This window comes from Bos indicus, chromosome 26 (genome assembly GCF_029378745.1).
Source record: "Bos indicus isolate NIAB-ARS_2022 breed Sahiwal x Tharparkar chromosome 26, NIAB-ARS_B.indTharparkar_mat_pri_1.0, whole genome shotgun sequence".
NCBI lineage: Eukaryota > Metazoa > Chordata > Mammalia > Artiodactyla > Bovidae > Bos > Bos indicus.
Window position 1 is genome coordinate 4,906,489 of NC_091785.1, and position 22,181 is coordinate 4,928,669.

General features: G+C 37.4%; 1 protein-coding gene across 1 annotated transcript in view; it reads left to right on the forward strand.

Moving 5' to 3' along the window:
• PCDH15 (protocadherin related 15) overlaps positions 1-22,181 on the forward strand; it is a 1,036,870-nt gene that overhangs the window by 324,084 nt on the left and 690,605 nt on the right. The window contains exon 3 of the mRNA XM_070780422.1: positions 1,621-1,686. Within this exon, the coding sequence (XP_070636523.1) occupies positions 1,621-1,686 (66 nt within the window). The remainder of the gene's footprint in view (positions 1-1,620; positions 1,687-22,181) is intronic.

The following is a 22,181-nucleotide window of genomic DNA, read 5'->3' on the forward strand; positions in this document are numbered from 1 at the left end:
ACCCTCTGAATGATATTCTAAAACATTTTTCTTCACTCCAAAAGAAACATAAGTGTTTTTGTACAGAGAAGTGCCATTAACTTACCTTTGATTGGGGTGCAGAAAAATTATTCTCATGAAATGAATAAATGAATGCAGGATGAGAACAGTTTCCAGGAGATTAATGAGGAAACCACTCCAAGAGTAGAGACTGCAAATAGCGAGGAGCTGTGCTACGTCAGGGGGTATAGGAAGGAAAGGATGGAGTGTAATGAGATATTTTAGATCTAAAACTGCTGTGCCCTGAAATTCCTTGAATATTGACAAGGACAAAGAGAGAAAAACTGGAGAGTTCATATATTTTAAGCTTTACATGAGAGAACACACATCTTACAATATACAACAGTGCTTGCCAAAGCCCTTATTATTCACACCCATGTACATAATGGCAGAATTTTAATAGATAAATAGTAAGCCTTGAAATCATCTTCCAAACAGCACACCTACTTGGATGGCTTAAGCCAATTTATGTTTCAGTCATAGGAATACGCCATGTACATTTAACCACATGACACAACCCTATCAGGCTGGCCAAGTATCTCCTGAGAGAGCACTTTATGTCTCAGAAGTATACTTTTGACATCTCCCAGGCAAAGCCTTCACATTTTAATTATTGTGGATATTATAGTTCATGATACTATTTATATGTTCATTATCCACGCATTAGCAGTTCTTGAGATAAAAAATTAATCACTACTGATTGAAAGGCAATATTCTTAAGGTTCATTCAACACAGAGATAATAGACAATTGATATGTAATTTTATTTACCTTTTCATAGGACACATAGGTGTATTGTATGGTATATTCAAATTGATCTATAATTTTTAAGATGTGAGTGACATACATTATAAAGTTAACTTGTTCATCATACTGTGTTTGAATTATAAAAATAAGGATTTTATATTTCATTTCCAGAAATCATTAGGTGTGATATATCTGTTATTGTACAATGCTATTTATATCTTTCAATCCTCACTAAATATACACATATATGCTTTCTTCCTTTCTTTCTTTTATTTTTCTGATCTGCTTCCATTGATGACTCTATTCCTTTGTCTCCAGACTGGCAATATGAGGGTAAGACGACAAAAATAAAATCTCAAAACCCACAAACATTGCTTGTCTGTCTCTGTTTCATTCTCTTTAGAATATTATTAAAATTCTATTCACTCTTTTTAATTAGACCCTTTATCACAATTAAAGTCCAATTATGTTTGTTTCTGTTGTGAATCTTTAATTACAATTTATCCTTGTTAATCATCCCTTTATGTTATTTCTTTGGGTTAAATTACCATCCCATTATCTCTGTCCTGAAGGACTTCTACTCTCCAGTGGTCTCTGCTGGTGTTTTCTCAGTATGATTTGAACCATTTCATGGTGTATAAAGTGACTTTGTTGCAATGTGGTAAGGAATCTGTGTGAACACTTTTTTTTTTAAGAAAAAATTGTTAACAGTAATGATGTATATTAATTTATTATAGGATATTTCTTTTTAAATGTTAATCCATAGTGTGAATTTAATCCCACGGTGAATGTCCCGGCAATAGCTACTTCTTACTTTGTCTTGTTTTCTCTTTAGATTGCAAACTAGCTAGGGGAGGACCACCGGCCACCATAGTTGCCATTGATGAAGAGAGTCGGAATGGTGAGTGAGATTTCTCTTTTCAAAGTGACCTAATCTAACAGGAATTTCTCATTTCAAACCTAGATTTGATATATGTGGAAGTACTAAATGAAAGCCTCAAAGCAAATTCACTAACAGTTCTCTTTTAATTTCTTCTCTGTATGACTTTAATTTACACCATTCCCTGGAAATACTTGGATTATATTACGAGAGACTCATTGAATAGAAATGTTTAGTTTTGATTGCAGAGAAGTCACTTGATTCAGGATCAGTCCAAGAAATACATCTAGATACTGGCTAAAGTTTTTCTTTGTCAATAGGTAGATACAACTATTACATATACTGTTACCTAGTGTATTCCTCCAAAAGAAGTGAACCACAAGGTAAACTCTGCACTGTTAATTTCAATTTGCTACAATCTGGTTAGGATTAAGATCCATAGCCTATCATTAGCCATGGTGATTTAAGAAGTTACTGGGAAAACTGAAAAAGTTCTTGATAACAGAGAACCCAACAAAAGGTGTAGAACAGAGGAGAATCTGACTTTTCACTGTCTGTCTGCCATAAGTAACATCTAATTCTTAATTTATATTAAGCCCTTCAGCAATATAATTTTCTTTATCAAAACAAAAAAATTAGCACTTTTGTTCCCCAACACTCTCTTAGTCTCTCTAAACTTTACGAATTTTTAAAGATGCTACTCCTCTATTAGGTAAAAGTAAAATGGAAATCTCTTGAGTCTTGGTTTCTATTGCAAGCTCTTCTAAATATGAGAATGTTCTGTAGCTCATTTTGTCTATTGATTCTGCAACAGACCTTCCACTGAGTTTAATTTGTACTTTTATTTTATCAGATTGATGTCTTTTTAAAAAACAATAGCAAAAAAAAAAAAAATGGCAAGTGGTTTATTAGAAAATGACTTTTCATTGCAATTCAACCTATATGTATCTTGAAAATTTCTATAGTATGCATAATACCTGTATTGGTGTATTTAATAATAGATTTATTATTCTGTATTAGAAATATTTTTCTTTCTTAGAAGAATCTGTATAAACTTTTTAAATTCTTAAACATCTTTCACACCTTTTGCAATCAGCCAAAAAATGTCCACAATACTCCTGGCCTCTGTTTAAACAAATTTAAGTGTTTATTCTAAATTTTAGAAATGTTTTTAAAATTACACAGGTTTGATAGTTTATTTTTTAAAATTCAATACTTATTGACCTTGAAAACATGTGAAGTTAACGTATTACTACGATGCATTTAAATAAATTAGAAATAAGCTCTATATATGTCCTCAGAAAAGAAAAAATATGTTTATATATTATTACTATACTAGAAAATGTACATTTCACATGTAGAAGTATGGTTTATCCTTAACTGTTTTTCTGTGAACAAATCTGCTTTCTAAATGTACTATACTAAGAAAAAAAAGTTTGCTTTTTAAAGAGACAAAAAGTTAATGTAATAGAAAACTAATCTATATTTTCTCATTGTCACCAGTTCATATAAGCTGAGCTGAACTAAAGCATTAATTTTACTAAATGGCTGTTTCAACATAATTCTACACAGAGCTTATTTTGCCAACTAGATAGTTATATCCACGGTAATATTTTACCTCTCCTTGTGCTGATTAGATGCCACTTTTTGAAGGAGCTTAGGAACTCTACAAAGATGTTGTCATAGCAGTGCTGCATGGTGGCATGTGGTGAAAGTTCAATATTTATATTTTAGAAGAATGTGACATGATGTAGTGGAGTAATGTTTTGCTCTTTAATTGGCATATTTTGTAGAACCTGCCAACTACTCAGAATGCTGCCAAAGTTTTTTGAGTGTCATCACAAGGAGTATAAATACCAATCTAGAGATTAAATGTTTTACATTTTTCTTTCACATTAAATTTCTAAAAATATGGTAATCAAATGAAACTCTGCCAGATATTATAATGTAATGTGCAATCATACTTGCCTTAAAAGTCTAAAGGAAACAATGCGTTAAAGTGTTTTTATATTGTTCTTTAGACAAATCTGAGAAATTTCCCAAAAGGAAAGTTACTTCTGGTCCTGCTTTTAAACTCTTAGTTTTATTGTTTGTTTGTTTGTTTTAATGAAACTTTTTAATTGGCAGTAACAAAACATGTGGGTATCCTATTTTACTAGTGTAATAAGCACCTATTTTTTTTCTTTAAATTTTATTTTATTTTTAAACTTTACAATATTGTATTAGTTTTGCCAAATATCAAAATGAATCCACCACAGGTATACCTGTGTTCCCCATCCTGAACCCTCCTCCCTCCTCCCTCCCCATACCCTCCCTCTGGGTCCCAGTGCACCAGCCCCAAGCATCCAGTATCGTGCATCAAACCTGGACTGGCGACTTGTTTCATACATGATATTATACAAGTTTCAATGCCATTCTCCCAAATCTCCCCACCCTCTCCCTCTCGCACAGAGTCCATAAGACTCTTCTATACATCAGTGTCTCTTTTGCTGTATCGTACACAGGGTTATTGTTTCCATCTTTCTAAATTCCATATATATGCGTTAGTATACTGTATTGGTGTTTTTCTTTCTGGCTTACTTCACTCTGTATAATAGGTTCCAGTTTCATCCATCTCATTAGAACTGATTCAAATGTATTCTTTTTAATGGCTGAGTAATACTACTCGATTGTGTATATGTACCACAGCTTGCTTATCCATTCATCTGCTGTTGGGCATCTAGGTTGCTTCCATGTCCTGGCTATTATAAACAGTGCTGCAATGAACACTGGGGTACACGTGTCTCTTTCCCTTCTGGTTTCCTCAGTGTGTATGCCCAGCAGTGGGATTGCTGGATCATAAGGCAGTTCTATTTCCAGTTTTTTAAGGAATCTCCACACTGTTCTCCATAGTGGCTGTACTAGTTTGCATTCCCACCAACAGTGTAAGAGAGTTCCCTTTTCTCCACACCCTCTCCAGCATTTATTGCTTGTAGACTTTTGGATCACAGCCATTCTGACTGGCGTGAAATGGTACCTCATAGTGGTTTTGATTTTAAGCACCTGTTTTTAAAGCTTCTGGGCCTCTTAAAAGTAATGCATAGCAAATCCTTTATTAAGCCAAACTAGTAAGTGTGTGTGTCAATTTGTTTTTGGCTTACTTTATTGATGTCTACTGCTAAACAATCTCCATTGTTAAACACATTCTCGAGTATAGCTTTTAAACAATTCAGGCCTTTTAAAATATATACTTAATTTTCTTATATAAGTCACTGCTGCTGCTGCTTCGCTTTAGTCATGTCCTACTTTGTGCGACCCCATAGACGGCAGCCCACCAGGCTCCCCCGTCCCTGGGATTCCCCAGGCAAGAACACTAGAGTGGGTTGCTATTTCCTTCTCCAATGCATGAAAGCGAAAGGTGAAAGTGAAGTCACTCAGTCCTGTCCGACTCTTAGTGACCCCATGGACTGCAGCCTACCAGGCTCCTCCATCCATGGGATTTTCCAGGCAAGAGTACTGGAGTGGGTTGCCACTGCTTTCTTCAATATAAGTCACTAAGATACACTTAAAGAATATCCATTATTTGTTACATGCATCTGCATATTTCAAAAGTTTTATACTCTGTGGAATGGAAATATTTCTTCTTTTATGAATATGTATGCTAAATTTGTTTGCACATGTGTATGTTTGAAATAATTAAAAATTTAATAGAGATTCATAAACCTCTTTCTCACCCTGGGACCTGTTAGATTATTCCCTTCCTTGGTCCTTGTCCTCAGCTGTATATTGATAACAGATTCATCATATCACTCTCAATCTGAAAAGTTTATTTTCATCACAGCTACCAGAAAATCAAGCTTATGTAATAAGGACCCAAAGTCAGCCCATTAAGAAAATCACATTGGCCCCTGATCACCCCCAGAAACCTCTAGAACTAGTATATAGGATGTATTTAGGAGTAATTGCATTTAGAGGGGAGAATGTACAGTGAGAAACAGACTTAGAATATATTATTTGAAAATATCTAAATTTTTTTTTTCCAGAAAAGCTTATACAAAAAACCTGCACATGGACATGTACAGCAGTTTAATTCATAATTGCCCAAACTTAGAAGCAAGCATGATGTCCTAGCAAGTAAACTATGGTGCATCCAGACAAATTCAGACTAAAATGAAATGAGCTATCAAGCCATGAAAAGACATGGAAGAGATTTAAGTCCATATTACTAACTGAAAGAAGCCAATCCAAAAAAAAAAAAAAAAAAAAGCAGATATTGTATGATTTCAACTATGGCATTTTGGAAAAGGTTAAAAAAAATGAGGAAAATAAAAGATTAGTACTTTCTAAGAGTAAGTAGGAGAAAGATAGGCAGAGCAAAGAGGAATTTTAAGGCAGTGAAAACACTGCATTATATTTTAATGCTGGATATATGTCATATATTTGTCCAGGAGAAGGCAATGGCACCCCACTCCAGGACTGTTGCCTGGAAAAATCCCATGGATGGAGGAGCCTGGTAGGCTGCAGTCCATGGGGTTGCTAGGAGTCGGACACGATTGAGCGACTTCACTTTCACTTTTCACTTTCATGCACTGGAGAAGGAAATGGCAACCCACTGCAGTGTTCTTGCCTGGAGAATCCCAGGGACGGGGGAGCCTGGTGGGCTGCCGTCTCTGTGGTCACACAGAGTTGGACACGACTGAAGTACTTAGCATAGCATATTTGTCCAAACCAATAGAACGCACAACACTAAATGGAAATTAGAGGTAAACTGTGGACTTTGGGTGATTATGATGTGCTACTGTAGGTTCATCCTTGGTTTAAAAAAATTGTACCATTCTAGTGAGTCATGTCGATAAAGCAGAATGCTTCACATGTGCAGGGTAAAGGGTGTATGGAAAAACACTCTCTCTCTGTACTTTCCATTGTGAACTTAAAACACTGCTCTAAAAAAGAAACTGTTAGAAAATATTTCTAGAAGTACATTCTTAGGTTCACTGGACTTTGAGTTGCCTAATGGCATTGAGTCCTTACTGGAAGGAGCAAGGCCAGGAACAGTTACACTAGAACAATTTAAACTTGCCTCTGGGTGCCAGCCAAGTCAGGGTCTTAGCTGCTTTACAACAACTATGGAATGACATTCAAACAGACTTTGGAACAACTGGCTGAGGCTAACTGGATAAATATACATAAGCACTGCTGAGTCAAGGGGATAAGAAAACAATTTGAAGCCATGGTTTGAATGTAACACTATGACTGTACAAAAGTAGACAGGTTCAGAAGCAAAAGAATATCACTAGGTAGATGAGAGATTTAGGAGGCAAATCCAGAAGTGTCCTATGGATTTGCAGTTAAGATATTGTGGACTCACAGCTAATTTGGGAGATGAAAGATAATGGAGTGTCTTCACATTATGAAAGGAGCCATCAACAGAGGATGCCACAGCTGATTTAATGAGAGTGTTTCCTGGTCCTTGTCAGGGTACATTTCAGAACCAAGTATGAGCTGGGTTGAGTATTACAGACCCTCCTGTGCTTCTAGGGAGGTAGGGGAGATTATAGAAAGGAACACTGAATTCAGTTGCTCACTCCTTCTGTGGAGATTCTCTGGTCCAAGCATGTAGCTTGGGGAGGGAAAGGAGATTGGTTCTTCATTAGAAACAATTGTGTCATCATTCAGGGCTTCTCTGGTGGCTCAGATGGTAAAGAGTCTGCCTGCAATGTGGGAGACCCGAGTTTGATTGCTGGGTCGGGAAGATCCCCTGGAGAAGGAAATGGCAATCCACTCCAGCACTCTTGCCTGGAAAATCCCATGGATGGAGGAGCCTGGTAGGCTACAGTCCATGGGGTCATAAAGAGTCAGACACAACTGAGCGACTTCACTATGTTATTGAGGGGCATTTGCAAGTTGTTCGGTTGTCATCCTTTTATTTCCATGGTCAAAAATCACTAAGCTTGGAAGAGCAGAAGATTAAATGTTTATGCTGATGTCCTTTTTTCCTTATAGTTACCAATTTCATATCTTAGAGTTATAGCAAAGGAGTTTACTAAACTCTGTCTAACATACCTCCAAAGGGTTGCAAATAGAGTTTCACATATTCCTAGTAAAATAGATCTTGGCACTCATGGAAAGATAAGTCTTAAAGAACCAATGTTTGTTTATGAATATTCCCAATGTTTAAACAAAGTGTGATGTCATTTGTGTGTGTGTGTGTGTGTGTGTGTGTGTGTGTGTTCAGAACCCTCTCTTTTTGCCGATGTTATCTTCACTCTTCTCTCTTATTCTCTAAAGAGAGCAAGGTCTAAACTGGCAGAAAAAATTTGCAACAACAGCTAAAGTGGCAGAATACTAAACTGTATGAAGTAACTCAGAGTAGAAAATGATGAGAACCCCAGATGAGAGATGGCACAAGATGTTGGGAAGAGAGGAACTGAGAACCAAGATAGCAAGTCATCAGGCAGTCTGGATGACAGTGTTCAATTGGGATAAAGTGAAAGAGGTTGAAGATGCCACCAAGAGGTTAAAGGTGCTAGAAATTATAGAGTAAGTGAAAAAATGTTTCAATATAGTTGCCACAGACAGAATCCTTGGCTCATATAAATGTTTTGGAGAATTGTTAGTAAAGATTGAAATACTTATCTGGGTCTGTCCTTAGTTCATGTTTCTTTCAATGTATTAGACAAGGATACAGCTTAAGATGTTTCTGGATTTAATTTCCTCTCTGCTCTATAACTATTTTAGTTATTTCAAATATGAAATATAACAAAGTATTGCCAACATAATTTATATATTAAAACCTGAAGTATAGGATGCATTCTTAGATATTAAGCTTTTGAAAAATTGTATAGCATTTTACTCATGAAAATAAAAGGGAGAGAGGGATTTAGTATATATGTCCTATGGGAGTGATTGTTCTAAGGGTTTGGTTTTAAACAGTTAGCTTGTAAAGGCACCTTTCAGTTCACTTCAGTCACTCAGTCGTGTCCGACTCTTTGTGACCCCATGAATTGCAGCACGCCAGGCCTCCCTGTCCACTGCCTATTCTCGGAGTTCACTCAAACTCACGTCCATCGAGTCGGTGATGCCACCCAGCCATCTCATCCTCTGTCGTCCCCTTCTCCTCCTGCTCCCAATCCCTCCCAGCATCAGAGTCTTTTCCAATGAGTTAATTCTTTGCATGAGGTGGCCAACATATTGGAGTTTCAGCTTTAGCATCAGTCCTTCCAAAGAACACCCAGGACTGATCTCCTTTAGGATGGACTGGGTGGATCTCCTTGCAGTCCAAGGGACTCTCAAGAGTCTTCTCCAACACCACAGTGCAAAAGCATCAATTCTTCAGCGCTCAGCTTTCTTCCCACATGTATGGATATGTGAGTCCAATTCTCTCATCCATACATGACCACTGGAAAAACCGTAGCCTTGACAGGATGGACCTTTGTTGGAAAAGTAAAGTCTCTGCCTTTGAATATGCTATCTAGGTTGGTCATAACTTTCCTTCCAAGGAGTAAGCGTCTTTTACTTTCATGGCTGCAGTCACCATCTGCAGTGATTTTGGAGCCCCGCAAAATAAAGTCTGATACTGTTTCCACTGTTTCCCCATCTATTTCCCATGAAGTGATGGGACCAGATGCCATAATCTTTGTTTTCTGAATGTTAAGCTTTAAGCCAACTTTTTCACTCTCCTCTTTCACTTTTATCAAGAGGCTTTTTAGTTCCTCTTCGCTTTCTGCCATAAGGGTGGTGTCATCTGCATATCTGAGGTTATTGATATTTCTCCTGGCAATCTGGATTCCAGCTTGTGCCTCTTCCAGCCTGCTGGAGTCCAACTCCAGCAACCAGGGATTCAACCTGAAGAGATGGACGGTGTCAGCCAATGCGACAGCCTCTCAGTTTTCTATGGACTGCCTGTTTATTCCAAGTTTAAGATTCTCTTTTATACTTTTACAAAGACATTAGGCCAGAGGTTTGACATTTTCAGTCCCCCCTCTCCCAGATTTATTATCTCCATAAATCATTGTTGCTCTTCAGACAGAGTTCTTGCTTCAGTGATTCTCTTGGAATCAGCCTTATCATCCATTATCTACCTCCTCTAACGTGCCCTATAGTTAACTTGTGATTACATTGTAACTCATGCTACGTTCCTCAGTTTACTACTTATCTTCCTAAATCCTGTTTGCCCCTAACATCTTAAGCTCACTATCTCTTTTTTTTTTTTTTTTTAACTCTACAATATTGTATTGGTTTTGCCATATATCAACATGAATCCGCCACAGGTATACACGTGTTCCCCATCCTGAACCCTCCTCCCTCCTCCCTTCCCGTACCATCCCTCTGAGTCGTCCCAGTACACCAGCCCCAAGCAACCAGTATTGTTCATCGAACCTGGACTGGTGACTCGTTTCATATAAAAAGGCTTCTAGTTATAGTGTCTCTTAAAATTCCTAACTTCTATAAGCTATAGTAAAATATGCTAACTTTACAACATTCCTTAAACTTTAACTTCTAAATATTTTAATTATTTCTAAGCCCTAAATTCAGTAAACTCCTTTGCCATAAACATTTTCCTCACAAATAAGCTTCAGATAGCAATCCCTCCCATGGCCTCAAGTTATAGCCAATGTGCTCATCCTGGAACACTCTTTTGTAAAAGTCCTTGAACAAATTTCAATGATTAACTTTATGAATTATTTTCTGAGCAATGCTGCAGAAGGCTTTGTGCCTTCTCATGCTCCTCTCAAGAACAATAAGCACCTTAATATTCCTTTTCAGTCAACTCAGCTGAGGAGAGGAAAAGACAAGTCAGAATTACAAGGCCTAACTCCTTCATCCCGGGATCTGTGCCTGCAGAATGAGGAGAGGGGGCTGGGGACCGTGCCTCCATTTTGTCAGTAATGCCTACCACGGCTCCCGACATCTCCCCCTTTTTTATTTTTTAGAGCATAGGTATGAAACTCAGTAGATAGAGCAGAGACACTTTGGCTGAGTATCCTGAAAAGGCACGGGGCTATTACACAAATCAGAACTAACAGGCATAAGCACATGGCCGCATTAATCATTATTGTAGAAAAGGATCCATGGGAAAGATACCCCTCCAGATTTTCAAAGAGAGAATTAGAAAGCCATTGAGAGGAAAAGTCAGACTCTGCCTGCTTCATATTCTGAATATCCTGATGTAACTTAGAAATATCAATACTAAAATCTGAATGATTCCAGACGCCTAAAATATGATTTCTGATGTGTTCCCAAGAGTGCATGGACTCATTCACTTGTAGAGGAGTAACGCACATCCATTTAAATTCAGCATGGCACCTTAAAGACAATTTAATTTTTAAATTTGTAATTTCTTGCCCCATAAGCAGAACTGCTTCTTCTAAAGCATTGACCTTATTTTCTATTTTCTTATCTATAATTTCCTGCGTAGTAAGAGCTATGGAGTCATTTTTGGACAACTGATCAACAAACTAGGCTGTATGCACTTCTTTTGATAGGGCAACAGCAGAAACCATAACTGATGTAATTATGACAATCAAGGCAGTTACTCCCACAATCAGAGCTGCAATGAATCTCTTAGGTCGAGAAATTAAGCCAGTAAGTTCATATAAAACTTTCAATGCATAATCGTCAAACAATTGTCCCTCTAATTTTACAGGAACCATCAAATATGGTGGTTGCTTTAAAATCATCACAGCCTTACAATTATTATAATCATTCCCATCAACACAATTTGATATAAAGCAATTTACACATATAACATTGTAAACAGTTTCTCCTTCAGAAACTTCCAAATCACTCTGATTTCTGGCCAACAAAAAGGCATAGGGAGAATGTACACAGACCCGTACAATATATCTTTGTTCATTTAAAGGTCTACGTAAAATCACAGGTGCCATAGCAGCCAATGCTTTCCATAACTCAGACTGCATGGGGCCCGTTCCATTGAAACTCACTAAAGGAGGAACCCATCCATTAGCATGCCACCTACTAATTACTAAAGGCATAGGGAGAAATGAATTATTCCATGTAGACCTATAAGGTTCTACATAAATCAAGCCCCATCGTTGATTCGAAAATTAGGGGCACCCCCATTCAGTCAGAAAATGTCTGGTGGCAGCAATGGGAATAGATAACTTTATGGCGTACATGCATGCTTTCCAACAAGGAAAGGCAGAAATTCTGCTTATGCTTTCCCAGGCCTGTAGTCCTTGTTAATCAGAGTCCGAAGTGGGGAATGCACAGCTCGGATAGTCCTTTAAATGGGGGGCTGCCTTTTTTAAGGCATTACACAGTCTTTCTTGTGCCCCCAGAATCAGCAGCTGTAAAGACCAAAAGTCTCTCTTGCCATCGCTTCTCAGAGAATCAGTAAGCATGCCTTTCAAGGAAATGCTAATGCTTCCATTCAAAACTGGAGCTGCTTCTTGTAAAGAGGAAGGTCAGTTCAGTTCAGTCGCTCAATCGTGTCTGACTCTTTGCGACCCCATGAATCACAGCACCCCAGGCCTCCCTGTCCATCACCAACTCCTGGAGTTCACTCAGACTCACGTCCATAGAGTCAGTGATGCCATCCAGCCATCTCATCCTCTGTCGTCCCCTTCTCCTCCTGCCCCCAATCCCTCCCAGCATCAGAGGCTTTCCCAATGAGTCAACTCTTTGCATGAGGTGGCTAAAGTACTGGAGTTTCAGCTTTAGCATCATTCCTTCCAAAGAAATCCTAGGGCCGATCTCCTTCAGAATGGACTGGTTGGATCTCCTTGCAGTCCAAGGGACTCTCAGTCTTCTCCAACACCACAGTTCAAAAGCATCAATTCTTCGGCGCTCAGCTTTCCTTACGTCCAACTCTCACATCCATACATGACCACTGGAAAAACCATAGCCTTGACTAGATGGACCTTTGTTGGCAAAGTAATGTCTCTGCTTTTGAATATGCTATCTAGGTTGGTCATAACTTTCCCTCCAAGGAGTAAGCGTCTTTTAATTTCAAGGCTGCAGTCACAATCTGCAGTGATTTTGGAGCCCAGAAAAATAAAGTCTAACACTGTTTTCACTGTTTTCCCATCTATTTCCCATGAAGTGATGGGACCGGATGCCATAATCTTCATTTTCTGAATGTTGAGTTTTAAGCCAACCTTTTCACTCTCCACTTTCACCTTCATCAAGAGGCTTTTTAGTTCCTCTTCACTTTCTGCCATAAGGGTGGTGTCATCTGCATATCTGAGGTTATTGATATTTCTCCCGGCAATCTTGATTCCAGCTTGTGCTTCTTCCAGCCCAGCATTTCTCATGATGTACTCTGCATATAAGTTAAATAAGCGGGGTGACAATATACAGCCTTGACGTACTCCTTTTCCTATTTGGAACCAGTCTGTTGTTCCATGTCCAGTTCTAACTGTTGCTTCCTGACCTGCATATAATTTCTCAAGAGGCAGATCAGGTGGTCTGGTATTCCCATCTCGTCAGAATTTTCCAGTTTATTGTGATCCACACAGTCAAAGGCTTTGGCATAGTCAATAAAACAGAAATAGATGTTTTTCTGGAACTCTCCTGCTTTTTCAATGATCCAGCAGATGTTGGCAATTTGGTCTCTGGTTCCTCTGCCTTTTCTAAAACCAGCTTGAACATCAGGAAGTTCATGGTTCACATATTGCCGAAGCCTGGCTTGGAGAATTTTGAGCATTCCTTTACTAGCGTGTGAGATGAGTGCAACTGTGAGGTAGTTTGAGCATTCTTTGGCATTGCCTTTCTTTGGGATTGAAATGAAAACTGACCTTTTCCAGTCCTGTGGCCACTGCTGAGTTTTCCAAATTTGCTGGCATATTGAGTGGAGCACTTTCACAGCATCATCCTCCAGGATTTGAAATAGCTCAACTGGAATTCCATCACCTCCACTAGCTTTATTCCTAGTGATGCTTTCAAAGGCCCACCTGACTTCACATTCCAGGATGTCTGGCTCTAGGTGAGTGATCACACCCTTGTGATTATCTGGGTTGTGAAGATCTTTTTTCTACGGTTCTTCTGTGTATTCTTGCCACCTCTTCTTAAAATCTTCTGCTTCTGTTTGGTCCTTACCATTTCTGTCCTTTATCAAGCCCATCTTTGCATGAAATGTTCCTTTGGTATCTCTAATTTTCTTGAAGAGATCTCTAGTCCTTCCCATTCTGTTGTTTTCCTCTATTTCTTTGCATTGATCACTGAGGAAGTCTTTCTTATCTCCCTTTTTTATTATTTGGGACTCTGCATTCAGATGCTTATATCTTTCCTTTTCTCCTTTGCTTTTCACTTCTCTCTTTTTTTTTTTTAAATTTTATTTTATTTTTAAACTTTACATAATTGTATTAGTTTCTTTTTTCACAGCTATTTGTAAGGCCTCCCCAGGCAGCCATTTTGCTTTTTTGCATTTCTTTTCCATGGGGATGGTTTTGATCCCTATCTCCTGTACAATGTGAGGAACTTCCATCCATAGTTCATCAGGCACTCTGTCTGTCAGATCTAACCCCCTTTACCCTGCTTCTATTCTGTGTTGTTGCCTTATAGGTACAGTAAACAGCATTAGCCTCCTTGATAGTTTTCACCAACAAATCTTAGAATTCTATTGAAGTATGGAAAAGTTAAAAATAACTACGTATTCTGCTTCATAAATCTTTATGAAACATAGCAACTCTAACAATAGAAATTATATACATTATATGAAGGTAAATTAATAGATGACTGTAAAAACTTTTGAAGTATCGAGACTAATATTGTATACGGGGTTAAACAGGATCATCAGTGTTGACGTCAAGCAAATGATCTTTAGCACAACATGACAGTTTTGTTTTTCTGGAGAAATAGAGAAAAATATTTTCCTATTGTTCTGTAATCCTGTAGCATCCAAACTTGATCCCTAACTGCCAAAATATTAAATCTTTTTATAAGATATTAATGTTCTTCTGGCTAGATTGCTGTGGATGTTGTATAGTCAAAATCATGATTACAAACTTCTTTGTTATTCTATTATTTCTTCCTCCCAGTCATCATCAAGTCATTTTGAGTTCTTTCTAGTGAAATGAATACCCAAGGATGAGGAAAGGTAGTTTTGTAAATTATGAAGGAGTTAAATGAAACCATCCTAAACACATTTGTAGCTATTAGACGAGAATGATGTAAAACTCATGTCCAATTCCTCACTTATTTTAATCCTCTTGTTATAGTGACTAAGACAGTTGTTCTAGTAGAAAACAATTTGGCTCTGCTCATTACTGCTGAAGCTACACATACAACAATGCATTCCTCTTTTGTTCATTTGCGCTGAAGTATTATTTTCTAAGAGGTCAGCAGCTGCAGACTTCTGAATATATAACTGTGAAATAAGTTGAAAACTTTCTAAGCATTAAGGAAATAGATAACTTGAGATAAGTAACAACCTAACACACATTAGCATTTAATAATATTTCCTTTATGATATGTCTTTTCTCGTTTGTTGACTCTATAGCACCCAATATGCAATGCTATTGCTGCACCTAGTGAAATGATACTAAGACAAGGGACACGGGAAGTACACAGAACAGACAGAAGTCAAGAAGGCTGGCAGGCGAGGGTGTCTTATACAAGGGGAACAATTCCAGTCAAGTCAGTGACCCTCATTTATGTTTAAGTTTCAGAATGCTAATGTTAATGATCATGAAAAGATTAAGTTATGTGAAGTAGCCTTTGGTTTCTAAGGTAAACATTTTAGAAAAAAAAAAAGTTCTAATATTTTGCATTTTCTTTGAATCCTTTATTTTAATCTCATGTCTGAAAGAAATAAATTTGATTTATATAGAATTAAATTACATCACACATACACCATCCCAAATGATGCTGTTATAATGGACCGCTTTTGTATAGACAGGATATCTAAATCCTAAGTCACTAGGGCATACAATTGAAGCTAGTCCTGATTTCACTTGCTTAGACTGTTGGAAGATGGGGCATGGGTCTTGCTGGCAACAAGAATGGGACTGTGTGGTACAAGGAGAAAAATACCAGCAGAAGTTAGAATAGGCAAAAGGAGACTGTTTTATGTTCTTATAATGAACAGAAAAACTTTGTTTCTGAGGTACCCTGAGTGAATAGAGAGTTCTGTGCTAAGCAGTCAGTACTTGAGACTTGAACTAAGAATTACTGTCAAACAAAACTCAGAATCTAGAAAACAAAAAGAGGACTGATTTAAAAAACAAGTAAACAAGAAAAAACACCTTGCCTTTGGTAACCAGTGGTTTGGATAGGCTAACAGGAATGCTTTAATATATTATATCTCCACATTCTATTTAAGTAAACACATTCGTATTTTAACCAAGCTGAATTTACTTTAATGGTGCATAACTTTGATTCCCCAAACCTTTTATTACTGAGTACAATTAAGAGATTAATTTTCATTCTAAGGAATAAGTATTAATATATATTAATATATAATATTGTATTAATAATATTAATATTAATTGTATATAATTATACATATAATTATATTATATATAAATATATATTAATTATGTTATATATAAATATATAATTATAATTAATATAATTATATTAATAATATTAATACAATAATATATATTGTATTAATATATATTAATATATTATAGAAAAACCTTCAAATTTTTTCAGAATAGGAAGCTGTGTGTATTAAAAATCAGTCATTCTAATTTAAATTTTGATTTTTTATTAGCCAAACAAAACACATATGTGTGGTTCATATCGCCTGTAAGCCACCAGTATTTTGATTCCTAAATTAGGCAACAAAGATGACAGAGGTGCATGGGAGAAGGGACATCAATGAGCTGTCGTTTTTTTTCTTTGGAAGAGAGCAAAGGGACTTGGTTTTGAGCTTTCTTTGCATAACTAGCACACTGTTAGCACTTAGGCTGTGTGATTTGAATTTAGCTGGGGAGTGAGTCTCTGATGGAGATTTAGGAACTTGGGGATGGGAGAAGCACCTAAGTTCAGTTACTGGATTTAGCATCAAGCTCCTGGAGGTTCTATCTACAGCTACTCTTGCTCATGCAGGCTTCCAGATTCCATCATTACCCTGCTCCCAGAGAATTTTTCAAATTCCTGTTTGTCATGCATGGTTCTTTCACTTTTGTTTCTCATGATCAAATGTTGGCCACTAGATTATTTATCTTTGATGTCGATCAATGGGGTATGATTCTTCTGTTCAGTTCAGTTCAGTCGCTCAGTCGTGTCTGACTCTTTGTGACCCCATGAATCGCAGCATGCCAGGCCTCCCTGTCCATCACCAACTCCCGGAGTTCACCCAGACTCACGTGCATCGAGTCAGTGATGCCATCCAGCCATCTCATCCTCTGTTGTCCCCTTCTCCTCCTGCCCCCAATCCCTCCCAGCATCAGAGTCTTTTCCAATGAGTCAACTCTTCGCATGAGGTGGCCAAAGTACTGGAGTTTCAGCTTAAGCATTATTCCTTCCAAAGAACACCCAGGACTGATCTGTAGAATAGACTGGTTGGATCTCCTTGCAGTCCAAGGGACTCTCAAGAGTCTTCTCCAACACCACTTCAGTTAGGACACTGGAAATATGAAAAGGATCACTTCTGTTACTTTTGACTATAGTAATCAACAATATAAAGGTCTTAGTAATTGCTAGAAGAGAACAGTCACCCCCAGATGATTTGAAACATCCTTGGAGTTAAAATACCTCCTACAGCAATTTTAAAAACAAATGTTTTTACACCCGGAAATGTAACAACATTCAATTAAATATGCTTAAGAGTGCCATGCGGATTAATGAATATAAAAGTATTTAGTGTCTCTTCATCTATTGCTATTTCATGAAACTGAAGGATGCACTAAAGCTAGATTTTATATTCATATCAGATGGTACAATTTAAGCAAATAATACAATATATATTAATACAATATATTAATATATATTAATACTTATTCCTTAGAATAAAAATTAATCTCTTAATTGTACTCAGTAATAAAAGGCTTGGGGAATCAAAGCTATGCACCATTAAAGTAAATTCAGCTTGGTTAAAATATGAATGGGTTTACTTGAATAGAATGTGGAGATATAATATATTAAAGCATTGCTTTTAGCCTACCCAAACCACTTGCCACTGGTTACCAAAGGCAAGGTGTTTTTTTTTGTTTGTTTGTTTGTTTGTTTCTTTTGTTTTTTAAATCAGTCCTCATTTTTATTTTTTATTTTTTATTCATTTATTTATTTTTCTATTCTGAGTTTTGTTTGACAGTAATTCTTAGTTCAAGTCTCAAGTACTGCCTGCTTAGCACAGAACTCTCTATTCACTCAGGGTACCTCAGAAACAAAGTTTTTCTGTTCATTATAAGAACATTAAACAATCTCCTTTTGCCTATTCTTACTTCTGCTCATATTTTTATCCTTGCTTGCTTGTTTCTGAAAGTTTACAAGTCTACAAACTGGGAATTTGAATGGTCAGACCTGTGTTTGATTGAGGTTTCTTCTTAAAATGGTTTTGGGTAGAAAAGGAATAACTACTTATCTGGGTATACCAGAAAACTAGAAAACAAGCAAAACCAATCCCCTCCAGGTGGCAGAGGCAAGACCTCTAGGGGGGAAAAACAACAACAAAAAAAGCAGAGCAAAGCAAGAGAACAAAGTGTTAATAAGTGGGGAGGCAGTGTTGCTATTGCACGTGTTTATTTAAAGAAATCACATGGGAGCAAAGAGCCCTGAACAAAATTGACTAAAGATGTGAGCCATGCACTTAGCTAGGAAATTTACATTTCAGATGGAAAATTCAAATCCAAAGACTACGAGGATGAATATTGCTGGTCAGTTTGTGTATTCGTCATTTAGTCGTGTCTAACTCTTTGAAACCCCATGTCTGTCCATGGAATTCTCCAGGCAAGAATACTGGCGTGGGTTGCCATTTCCTTCTCCAGATGGAAATGATCTGGTCAGTTTAAGGTAGGGTAAAAAAAAAAAAAATGCCTGGAGAAAATGATAACAAATGTGGTTGAAGTAGAGGCAATGGATGCTGATTGAATATAAGGACACTCTTCAATCAAAACCACTTGATTGTGAAATACAGGTGGCTAGATGAAACCACTAAGGATAATTCTTCTTCCTGTCTCTCATTCAATATTCTAGTTTGCACATTTCATAATTTAAATAGGCAATTCTATCTGTATACATGTACAATTTTGTACATGTACAAAATGTTACCCTTTAAAAGATCTGTCTGCTAAAATACTAGAAAACATATTGATTAACTCAGTTTGGCTTGGGTGGTATCGCTGCCTCATTTAACACATAGTAAAGGATTACTGCAACCATTCCAAAGGTCAGTCTGAACATGATAGTTATTGTAAATACTGAAAATCTGAAAGTTTAATAGTGTGATACCATCAAAATTATAACCAATGATCTTTGTTATATTACACTGTCTTCAAAACACCATTAATTTAAAAAAAAAAAAAAGGAAAGATTCAGTGCTGGTCCACATTTCAGAAAAATATTTGTAACTTGTAATATTTGTAAATGTGTCACTTCACTTGATGACATGATCATCTTTATAGAAGCATGCTTTGGTGAGAATGTTGATTAACTGTATTTTGTTTTATCTTAATAATTTAGGACAGGCAGAATGTGAACATTATTAGTAAGGGACTAGCATCCCATCAATATATACAGGGTTAACTTACTATTTTTAAAAGTTTTTTTTTTTTGGGGGGGGTGGGGGGATGTAAGGACTCAACAAAGAGTCAGAAAAGATTATATATGTATTAAGAGAGTGAATAAATTAACAGAGTTAATAATTTGAAAATTTGTCCCAAGTCCCAAGAAAATTTGTCCCAAGTGTTTAAAATTTCTTAGTAGTGAATAACCTTTGAGAATATTGTTCAAAGCAAAGCTTTTCCTTCTAATTTCGCATCACTAATGACCAATTAATATCTCTACATTTCCATTATACAATAACTAGGAAGTATGAAAGTGAACATTTTATTTATATTATTTGCATATGCCTTCAACACTCTGAATCTTGAAGTCTCTCAAATGTTCTACAATAAATAGATTCTTGTCAGTTAATACTGTTTGTTTTTTTGAAACCTATTATATGTCCTTAAATAAAATTAGTTAGTTTGACTTTAGTTTGTTTCAAAATATCAGCTAAGTCTCACAAAATATTTTCTCTGTACTTTCTCATTCTCCACCATAGGCTACATCTTGCTTTATTCATTCAGCTGAAACAAAGCAACTAAAAACTGATATTTAGCTTTGAGTAGACAATGGCACCCCACTCCAGTACTCTTGCCTGGAAAATCCCATGGATGGAGAAGCCTGGTGGGCTGCAATCCATGGGGTCGCTAGGAGTCGGACACGACTGAGCAACTTCACTTTCACTTTTCAGTTTCATGCATTGGAGAAGGAAATGGCAACCCACTCCAGTGTTCTTGCCTGGAGAATCCCAGGGACGGGGGAGCCTGGTGGGCTGCCATCTTTGGGGTCGCACAGAGTCGGACACGACTGAAACCATGTAGCAGTAGCAGACTAATAGTAATTGGAATTGAATAAACTATCTTCCCATATAATCCTGATTAAAAGGCTAACCTTGTGAATTTTTTGTTGGATATTCCTATTTTGTATATACACACTTTTATTATTGTAAACATCAATCAGATCAGATCAGTGGCTCAGTCGTGTCCAACTCCTTGCAACCCCATGAATCGCAGCACACCAGGCCTCCCTGTCCATCACCAACTACCGGAGTTCACCAAGACTCACGTCCATTGAGTCAGTGATGCCATCCAGCCATCTCATCCTCTGTCGTCCCCTTCTCCTCTTGTCCCCAATCCCTCCCGCATCAGGGTCTTTTCCAATGAATCAACTCTTCGCATGAGGTGGCCAAAGTACTGGAGTTTCAGCATTAGCATCATTCCTTCCAAAGAAATCCTAGGGCTGATCTCCTTCAGAATGGACTGGTTGGATCTCCTTGCAGTCCAAGGGACTCTCAAGAGTCTTCTCCAACACCACAGTCCAAAAGCGTCAATTCTTCGGAGTTCAGTCTTCTACAGAGTCCAACTCTCACATCCATACATGACCACAGGAAAAACCATAGCCTTGACTAGACGAACCTTTGTTGGCAAAGTAATGTCTCTGCTTTTGAACATGCTATCTAGGTTGGTCATAACTTTCCTTCCAAGGAGTAAGCGTCTTTTAATTTCATGGCTGCAGTCACAATCTGCAGTGATTTTGGAGCCCAGAAAAATAAAGTCTGACACTGTTTCCACTGTTTCCCCATCTATTTCCCATGAAGTGGTGGGACTGGATGCCATGATCTTCGTTTTCTGAATGTTGAGCTTTAAGCCAACTTTTTCACTCTCCACTTTCACTTTCATCAAGAGGCTTTTGAGTTCCTCTTCACTTTCTGCCAGAAGGGTGGTGTCATCTGCATATCTGAGGTTATTGATATTTCTCCCAGCAATCTTGATTCCAGCTTGTGTTTCTTCCAGTCCAGTGTTTCTCATGATGTACACTGCGTAGAAGTTAAATAAGCAGGGTGACAATATACAGCCTTGACGTACTCCTTTTCCTATTTGGAACCAGTCTGTTTTTCCATGTCCAGTTCTAACTGTTGCTTCCTGACCTCCATACAGATTTCTCAAGAGGCAGGTCAGGTGGTCTGATATTCCCATCTCTTTCAGAATTTTCCACAGTTTATTGTGATCCACACAGTCAAAGGCTTTGGCATAGTCAATAAAGCAGAAGTAGATGTTTTTCTGGAACTCTCTTGCTTTTTCCATGATCCAGCAGATGTTGGCAATTTGATCTCTGGTTCCTCTGCCTTTTCTAAAACCAGCTTGAACATCAGGAAGTTCACAGTTCACATATTGCTGAAGCCTGGCTTGGAGAATTTTGAGCATTACTTTACTAGCGTGTGAGATGAGTGCAGTTGTGTGGTAGTTTGAGCATTGTTTGGCATTGCCTTTCTTTGGGATTAGGATGAAAACTGACCTTTTCCAGTCCTGTGGCCACTGCTGAGTTTTCCAAATTTGCTGCCATATTGAGTGCAGCACTTTCACAGCATCATCTTTCAGGATTTGGAATAGCTCAACTGGAGTCCATCACCTCTACTAGCCTTGTTCATAGTGGTGCTTTCTAAGGCCCACTTGACTTCACATTCCAGGATATGATCATCCTGGAATGTGAAGTCAAGTCACATTGATCACACCATCATGATTATCTGGGTCATGAAGATCTTTTTTGTACAGATATAAATACTCTATAATTTTACATTTTAGAAAGCTTCAGAGGATTATCTTTTGTGCTTTGGTTTTATAAAAGCATGTTACTTAAATTTATATCTTTGAAGTGTATTTTAAATATTACTGTGAATTCTACATGCTTCTCCAACTATAAATTTTTAAACTTTGACTACTAGTTAAAATTAAGGCTTTAGGAAGATGGACCTTTATTCTATGACACAGTTATTTAGAAATGGCACAAATATCCTGATATGTGACAAATATATTTTGTAAGTCATATTACATGTGTGAGACATATAGCTGTACTTATATTAA